At 34.7% G+C, this 9172-nt stretch overlaps 2 protein-coding genes across 2 annotated transcripts; both read left to right on the top strand.

Annotated features, from left to right (window-relative positions):
- Positions 1 to 285: 285 nt before the first annotated feature.
- Positions 286 to 2430, top strand: LOC107959757 (ankyrin-3). Its single transcript, XM_016895894.2, has 2 exons — positions 286 to 589; positions 1550 to 2430. The coding sequence occupies exons 1-2, from the start codon at positions 474 to 476 to the stop codon at positions 2148 to 2150; spliced, it is 717 nt and encodes a 238-aa protein (XP_016751383.2). The 5' UTR covers positions 286 to 473; the 3' UTR covers positions 2151 to 2430.
- Positions 2431 to 3128: 698 nt separating this feature from the next.
- LOC107959760 (uncharacterized) lies at positions 3129 to 9162 on the top strand. The gene is made up of 10 exons (XM_016895897.2): positions 3129 to 3972; positions 5434 to 5531; positions 5632 to 5677; positions 5865 to 5947; positions 6034 to 6098; positions 7003 to 7064; positions 7766 to 7825; positions 8043 to 8075; positions 8697 to 8762; positions 8858 to 9162. The coding sequence occupies exons 1-10, from the start codon at positions 3520 to 3522 to the stop codon at positions 8900 to 8902; spliced, it is 1011 nt and encodes a 336-aa protein (XP_016751386.2). The 5' UTR covers positions 3129 to 3519; the 3' UTR covers positions 8903 to 9162.
- The last annotated feature ends 10 nt before the right edge of the window (positions 9163 to 9172 follow it).

Genomic DNA, 9172 nt, shown 5'->3' with positions numbered 1-9172 from the left:
ATGTTGAAATACTACATCTTTTGAATCGATTGTTAAGGTGGAATACAACTTCTTCTTCTTTTGAATCAATTGTTTATATGTTTAAATTGATTGTTATGTTAGAATACTGTTTCTTTTGAATCGATTATTTATATGTTTAAATCGATTATTATCTTAGAATACTACTTTTTTTTTTGAATCGATTGTTATGCTAGAATATTATTTTTCTTTTAATTCGATTGTTATATTAGAATACTGGTTATTTTAAATTTATTTATATCTTTAAATCGATTATTACGGTGAAATAGAGCCATTAATAAGAAATTTAAGTTTTTAAATGAGTGATCAAACTCTAGTAAACTCGGCTTACTAAATAGTACCCTAAAATGAAAGGGGAAGAGAAAGAGGAACAGGGTGCGTCAATTGGTATTGTTTGGAGGAAAGGGGGAAAGCAGTGGAGGATCGATTGAATTAAAAAAAAAAAGAAGAAAAGAATGAGCGGCGGAGATATACACGCAGCGGCGAGGTCCGGTGACCTTTCAAAACTTCAATCAATTCTGGCGTCTAACCCTTTGGCCGTTAATTCCCGAGATAAGCACTCCAGAACTCCGTATCCTATTCTCTATTCTATTCGTCTTTATCCTTAATCCTTATCCAATCCTTCCTTCTTTCGTTGATTTTATTTTTATATTTTCTTCTTTTTGGAATCTTTGCTGATAATTTTAGCTGTATTTTGTATTCAATTTGGTATTATTTGCAATATCACTTACCCACACATGATTCCGTTATTCCATTATCTAAACTGAATGTTATCTGCTCTTGAGGTTTGATTTTTGATGGTCTCTTGGGCAGTAGTTACTGATTTGATGGCTGCAAATTTAGCCTTTGCTTGAATGAGTGCCTAATCATAAAACAAACATTGAATACATTGCCCAAGTGTTTGGACTAGGGCTAGTAGTCACATGAAATAAATGTTCTTAGGTTTTTTTATTTGGATTAGTCACAAATGAAAATTAATGAAATAGCGTTGCTCAAATTAGCAACACCAGTTCAATTCAGATTCTGGGTTCTTTTGGTTGAATCCCCATGCTGGAAAATGTTGCTGAACCCTTGCTTGTGCTAGTGTTTATGTGTGTGTATATATATATATCATTTTCGTAGTGATTAGTGGATTACCTCAGCTAATTTCACTGACATGATTGTATTCTGAGAGCTGCCTCCCTGGTGTTTCTTATTGTTTCTAGTGACTACAATGTTAGGCCATGGGGGATTGATCCAGTGTAACTGTATGAACTGTTAAAATTAGAACAAAATATACTTGTTGCTTGAGATGTTGCAATTGTTGTGAATGATGCATAGCCTAATTAGCTCTCTACTAAGAAAGAGGTCCTCGGTTCAGAATTGTACCATGCTCAAACTATATGTTCATTCTGCACTTTTTGAATGATTTGTATTGTATATATTTATTCTCAGTAACATCGTTAGTGACTGGATCCTGCTGTTTTCACCATGCATGATAGCCTTCTAGTTTTCAATTTGTTTCCTTGATGTTGGTAACCTTGTGATATAGACTACATTTAGCAGCATGGGCTGGGCAAGCACAGGCAGTGAGTTATCTTTGCAAGCAAAAGGCTGATGTCGGTGCTGCTGCCATGGATGACATGGGTGCGATTCATTTTGCGGCGCAGAAAGGACATCTAGAGGTTGTCCGAACTCTGCTTTCATCAGGAGTTTCAGTGAGAGCCACTAATCGCAAGGGATTCACTCCACTTCACTATGCTGTTCAAGGGTCCCATCTAGAAGTAATCAAAGTCTTATTAAAGAAAGGTGCAAGTCTTGATGCCAAAACAAAAGCTGGGAAAACCCCACTTGATCTTGCAGTCACTGAAGAAATTCGGTCATTACTGAAAGAACGTGAACAGGCCCCTGAGGAAGTAAATACGGGTGGTAAAAGGAAGGTTGAACAACCTGATTCTTCAAGGCCACCGTTGGATAAACCGGAAAACTCCAATGATGAAGCTACTGCGGCTGAGCATGACGGGCAAGAGGAGGAGAGTGTAAAAAGGAAAGGTGATGACAATAAACCAGAAGGCGTATCAGAACCTAAGAAACCAAGAGTTGTTCTTAAGCATCTCAGTGAAGATGACACTCAGGAAGATGACGATACCTAGTGAGGACAACGCTAGAGTGGAATCCATGAGCATTGCTTGAACCAAAATTTGTTACAAGATGGTGAATCAGTTAATGCAACGCTAACAATCGGAGTAGTGCTTTATGATTAGATTATTTAGGCTAAGTTTTGGTTTTTGTGTGTTTTGATTTGAACCCAGCAAGCTTCCTGGCAGCAGACATTGCCATTTTTTTAGTTGTAAGTGGCTAGCAATTTGATAGCAGATGCACTTAAGCAGTTACGCCAAACACAGTCTATAACAATTTACTAAGGATTTGGTATGCCCTTGTCTTTTGTTTAACATTTTGGTCTTGCTGAATCTGTTTAAAAGATCCAAAGTTTCATATTGATAGGTAAATACATCTCATATGTTTTAAATAAATGCATAGATTAGTATTTTGTGAGTAAAAAAACTTTAAAGGTGAATTATTATTTTATGCATTGATTATACTTTATTTATTATTAAAAATGATTAAAAAATAATATGGTCGATTCGAGTCGAGCTTAAATATTGACAAGTTTGAGCTTGAGATATAATCAAATTATTTGAGTTTGAGCTCGATTAAATTCGTTTTTTAATTTTTGTACTCAAGCTCGATTAAGCTTGTAGGTATTCAAGTTCAAGCTCAAGCTCGATTTGATAATTAAGATTAGGGTTAATAATATATATTATCGTTAATAATGTAATTTAATAATATAAAAATATTTAAAATTTATATTAAAAATGAAAAATTTGATAAGACTTACAAGTCATTTGAGTTGAATATTATTATGCTTGGATTAAGCTTGACTGGTAATTCAAGTTCAAACTTAATTCGATAATCACTGAATCAAGTTAAAAAATTTCAAGTTGAACTTGAATAATTTATGAACATCAATCTCATTTAGACCCATAAGCAGTATTGGCCTAATATGGGTCAAGTTCAAAACTGAACTAAATCGACTGGAGTACCTATTTAGAATAAAGGGTTGATGTGTTGATCTGTAATCTGCTCGGACCAATATTCTTTATTTTTTAATTTTTAATATTCTATTCAATTGAGTTAGATACCAGTTATAGTTTGACCAATTTCATCATCGGTCCGATTTTAAAAGGTTGGGTTGCAACCAAGCAACTTGATATGAGCCGCTCATGTGCAACCGGTCCAAATCCAATTTTCAAAATATCTGCTTCTGTTGATAATGATATACAAAAATGCAGAAGGCGAGTCCCAAATTTATCCATTGCTGCCTACCATCGCTGCTGCAGTGCCTTTGCTACAAGCACTAGAATCTGCACAATCTCTTCTTTCACTGTAAATTTACAGTTAAGAGTATTGCAATCCTCAAAATTAAACAAAAAGCTAGAAAAGCCATAACCTTACCAATAAATGGCGTCCTCCATTTCCTTCACTTCAACACCTTCTTTCGCTTCCCCTTGTTTCCACCATAAAAACCCACTCCCTTCGTTTCCAATATGGGTTCCCTGCCGAAACCCCACCAACAGCTCTGCCTCTGCGCTATTCCCTATCTGCTTTGCTGCTAAACCCCAGACGGGTGGACCTGTCAAGAAAAGGTCGTCGTCGGCAGCTGGGAATAAGAAAAGGAGGAAAGGGAAAAGTGGGAACGATGATGGTAATTTGAAGGAGATGAGTTTGAGGGATGTTGAGATTGTGGAAGAAAATGATGATTTTGATGAAGGGTCATCTTCTTCTTCTTCTACTAGTACGACTACGCGTTCTTTAGCATATTATTCTCATCCGCTGCCCAAACCGCCAGCTGGGTTTGTGGTTGACGACACTGGTAGGGTTCTCATGGCCTCAAACAAGAGAATTGCCACCATCGTAAGCTTTGTTTTCTAAGCTCTCCTTTGTAGTTTTATTTATCTTAGCTGAGGTTTGGTTGTTGATTTTGCAACTTGCTTGTTTCTGAAAGTGAAAACTCAAAAAACATAAAATAATATACTTTTAGGTAAGGTAACTTGGATTTCAAAAATATTGTAAGTTGCTGATAGAAGTAGAACACACATAAATATAATATAAATGATTATCTTTCAAATCCATTCATTTGTTGGATGCTATTTAGTAGTAAATTTGAAATTCGTATAATGTTTATGAGTTTGTAAATATAAATTTCATATTGAATCTCAACTTATTTGTATACAATATATACATATTTCTCCCTATTTATATAGCAAATGACATTGAAACCTGAATCTTCAAAATCATGTGGCAAAGATAACATTATAATAGTTTTGAATGATTCTTTCATATTCGCATTGCAAAAATATTTAATGGAGCAGATGCATAACTTCAGGTTCATATAGATTAACTAATTATGTTATAAGTATCTATTTAGTACAAGGCTGTCTGCTCTAAGTATTTAGATAAGGCTCTTCTTTTGTACATATAAACATGAATAAATGATATTTGGGGTAAATGAATCATAGCTATTTCAACAGGTCTGTAAATATTGGTGTCAATGACAGATAGTGTTGTTAGACTCTATTATCATGCAGATGCTTCTAGCACTGGGTAAAATGATTCACTAGTTTTGACATAAGAAGCTTTTTTGAGTACTGGAGAAGCTACCTTGGGGTTTTGAAGTTACTTATTGATGATTGATGAGCTTGGTTATGTGTGGTTAGTGCTGCAAACTATTTGAGTCAAGACCAGCCTAGTACCTTGTTTGAGTTTGGCTTATAAGCTGAAAAGAAAGAGACATAGCTTCAAGTGATAAAAGTAAGGACTAGCTTAGTAAAAGCCAAATATACTTCAGACTGAGTATCCTTGTTGATATGACTCAACATAGAAATTAGCTTGAGATTTGGTCAGATTGCAACACATGTCAGTGTTGGCAATGCCACCAACTTGGCTAAATCAATGCCCTAACCAAACTATGGTTATAATGGTGTTTCTAACGTAGAACAGGCAGGGGAAAGAGAGAGAAAATAGAAAATAGGAAGAAACCAGAGGGAAATCTGAAGATTACTTATTTTCACAGCTTAATAATCCGTCTCTAAAACTACCATTAATTAAAAAGATTTATATCTATCTTGGGATTAGAATATGCAAATGAATCCTTCACAGTATAAATGAAAGAAAGGTTGAAGTGATACTTTGACAATTTTGTTCTGATGCTCTTCATGTTCATCAAATAGTTAATGCTTGTTATGATTATATACATATTTCAGAACTTGTTCTAAATGAGTGATTTACTTGCCATTTCTTTATTTAGTAAAAAAGGGTAAGTTCTCTCTTTTTTAATCTTTAGATTTAACAAAGTTCTAAAAAAATTATGGACAGGTTGATTCTGTCAACAACAACCCATTAGAGTGTGTCATAAGGAGGGTATTCAAAAGTTCGCGGGGTGATGAATGTATGCTGCTCTGCCCAGTTGACATGTATGTCTTGTTACTCTAATTGTGGCTATCTAATTCATCAGAAAATATGACATTGACTATTGCTGGCTCTATATTTCTGATAAGAGATTGGTTTCTGCAGGCCTGTTCAGATATTAAAGAGCACAAATATCGATGGATGGTCAGCTGTATGTGTCCTCTGCCAAATTGGTTTTATTCGTGCCTTCAATCATTTTAGGCTTGTTATTGAACTGTGGAATTTTGCCAGTAAAAGATATAGTTTGGAGTAACTTTCTTAATAGCCATTCGCTAATCTTTCCCTCTTCCTCAGGGTGTACAACCTTGGAACCCAATACTCATGCTTCTTTGTTTCAGGTCAGTGATGAAGAAGTTGAAGCTATTCTTCCTACAGCTGAATATGCTCTTGCCAAAGTACATATGCATCTGGTCCACAGTGGGTATGTTCATAAAATCAGTGTAGCTTGTTTTTCCTTGATTTCTTGATAATATATATTTATATTCCAATTTCTTCATGTTGCATCAGATTCTGTTATACAGCTCGAGGAGGATTCTGCTACTCTGAAGATGACATATTCGATTTCCGCTCAGGCATCTTTCCTCTTTTAGCTTTATGCTTTTGCTTTTGGCTCTTCACGATTTTCTAGCATAGGGTTAACTGGACATTCTCCAAAATTGAAGTCATGCCAACTTCTCTGAAGTTTTAATGTTGGCTGAACTGAAGAAATCTGTCTATGCAGATTTTCCAGCAGTCTGAAGTGTGATAAGTATGTTTTTAGGTTTTGGAATTGTAGAAAACCTAATCATGACTGTGCCAAGAACTATAGTTGCTGAATCATATACTTCCAAAAGGACCATTGAATTATGAAGTCGCTGTTTTCCCTATTTAATCATATATTTAAAAAGAAAAAAAAACATATATAAGAAAGAAAACCAGGTTTGAATTAGATTACTCCTTGGATCCTTAATGGTGAAGGACGAGGCAAAGACCATTAGAGGTTAGGTATTCTATTACTTGTTTGGAAACCTTTCAGGCACTCAGTTCTGCCCTTCCTTTTTTCCTCTGAATTGCAGAAAATTGGGGGAAGAATCCTTCTTTTAGTGAAGCTTCCAAATATTGAGAGATGCTATCCTTGCCGATTATTTTTCAATCTACCTTAAATTAAGATAACATAACAGCATGACCCTTTTTGGATTCTAAGTGCTAATGTGGAGGGTTGCTTGGTTGAATGGGGTGAGAAATTATTGTGGTGTTACAATTGAAATATGATGAAGCAGTTAGAATTAGGGTGGTCTGTAAAGTTGTGTTGCACTTTTTAGATTTCATATTTCAATACTTATTAGGTATTCTGTTGATAATAGGATTGAAATATCGAGAAAGGCTTAGGGTCTCTAAAGTCCAAGCTATCCCTTTTTTTCTACTGTCTTTTCTGTACTTATTCAGTGTTCTGTTGTCTCAGATAATATGTTTACGCCTGGTTCTTAAATTTTGCAGATGACGGTCAAGATATAGATGGGTTGCCAACTGAAGGCATAGAGATTACATGCTTCCATCTGGTAAGAACTCTCGATTTTCAAAACTCATTCTCAAAATTCAAGACTCTATACTCTATTCTCAGTACCAAAGTCTCGATATAAAATGCCCCCTCTGTAGCTGTTTTTATCATTTAAGTTTTTTGGTGCTTAGATAACATGTGAAATTGTAGATAGAATGGGCTAATTTAATTTACATTCCGAGTCCCCAAATCTAGCATCAATTATCATGCATGTCGCAAACCTTTTAGTTTTATCAAATTACATCACTGAACTTCTGTTATTAATCAATTAGGTCACTAATGCTAATTATGTTACGTAATTCTAATGAAAAAAATTGGCTCAGCTTGCTTATGTAGCTCGGCATGAAATCTCAGAGTTAGTTGACTTCATTAAGAAAATAAATTGCATATGCATTTTGAGTTAGCTTTTATATTAAAATTATTTAAATGAATTAGCATAAATGATCTAATTTGTTAATAATGGAAGTATGGTGATTTCTATGAATTAAAGATTTGTGAACATAAATGATCCAATAAATGATCCAATAAAGATTCTTTAGTAATTTTGCACTGAGAGAGTTTTTGCTACACATATACTATAAAAGAGGTTTTAGCTTGTGACCATGCAGGCTTTTGAAAAGAGTTAAATAACATGGTTGTCATCATTATTATTTATTATTATTTAATTTGACATTTCTTACCAAATCCTGATTTTCAATGCAGGATGGTGCCCATTACATGATTTATACACCATCTGATCCACTACTATTTGTTGCTTTCAAGGTAACTATATGTATCCTCGAAAGAACTACTTTTTCGGACTTGAATGCGGTTGGAGTTCCAAAATTTATTGAATTGTATGCTCGTGTTTAAAGTCTATTTAAATTTGTGTCTACAAGCAATAGCTCGGGAACTACTAACAGGGAAATTAAAAATGAGAAAGAATCACTATGAAGGTTATGAATTGGAAAGCTGATGAAGCTGGTTTTGGTTTCTGCAGGATCAGAATGGAATTCTGCAAATTGCTGATGATGTAAGTAAGATTTTACATCCTGCAATAGATATTATTGAAGCTTGTACTTTGACTACTTTGTCTTATGTTCCTCTAGATTATAACAGGACAATAATTTGTCCTATATATTCATGCTCTGTTATAAAAAATATCCTATTGCAATGTACCACTCTTGCTCTTGGTGTTCACTTGCATGTTAATGTGCATATACACGCTGATTCTCATTTAGAGGCCTTCATCCACTAACTTAAATAATCTGCTAGTGTGATTAAATTCACTAAGTTCCCATCTATCCACATCAATTTGTATATGATACTTTAAAGAGGTTGCGTGAAACAAAAATTGTGATTTTGAGGGCTTTATGAAGCATATTGAGAGCCAAGGCAAGAGAGCATTTTGCTTGGCAGCAATCACCCAAAGGGGTATCAAATGTCGAATTCATTAAGACTGATTTCTCTTTCTGTGTGTATATATATATATTACGTGCATTGGAAGAGTTTCCTCAGTTGAAAGGAGTAAATGCTGCATTGGTGTTGCTATCTTGTACTGTTTCCCTCATTTTGGCTTTTTTTAACTAGTTTTTGTGAGCACAAATTTATATTTATGGTACGGTTCAAAGTAGTATGTATCTTGTGGTAACAGGAACTCCTGGAAGACCCTGCTATCATGAGTGCCATTGATGAGGAAACTGAGTTTAATGCCTTAGTGGTATGCAACCCTACTAATTAATTACCTTACTCTCAATCTACTGCTGAAATGACCTAATTATTGATTTTCTGCCATTCCTTTTTCCTTTGGGGCAGGAAGAAGAAGCTGCTCTTCTTGAATCATTGTTGGGTGAAAGATGACCGGCTTACTCGGTGTTGATTTGGAAGTAGCCCCTGAATTTTAACTTACTACCCCAACCCTTAGTACTTCCCCTCCGCTCATTTTCACTAAAAATGCAAGTAAAAAAGGCTAGTAAAGAAAAAGAAAAGAAGAAAAGAAAAGAGTAAACGATAAGTTAATTTTGCTCTGAATTTCCGAATTATGATTTGATGTTTAGTTCAATTGGATATTTTCAGTTATATATTTAGCAGTTGAATCGGTTTTTGGTTCAACCTTTGCATATGTGGGCA

Source organism: Gossypium hirsutum, chromosome D04 (assembly GCF_007990345.1).
Source record: "Gossypium hirsutum isolate 1008001.06 chromosome D04, Gossypium_hirsutum_v2.1, whole genome shotgun sequence".
Classification (NCBI taxonomy): Eukaryota; Viridiplantae; Streptophyta; class Magnoliopsida; order Malvales; family Malvaceae; genus Gossypium; species Gossypium hirsutum.
This window is presented reverse-complemented; position numbering and strand designations above follow the sequence as displayed.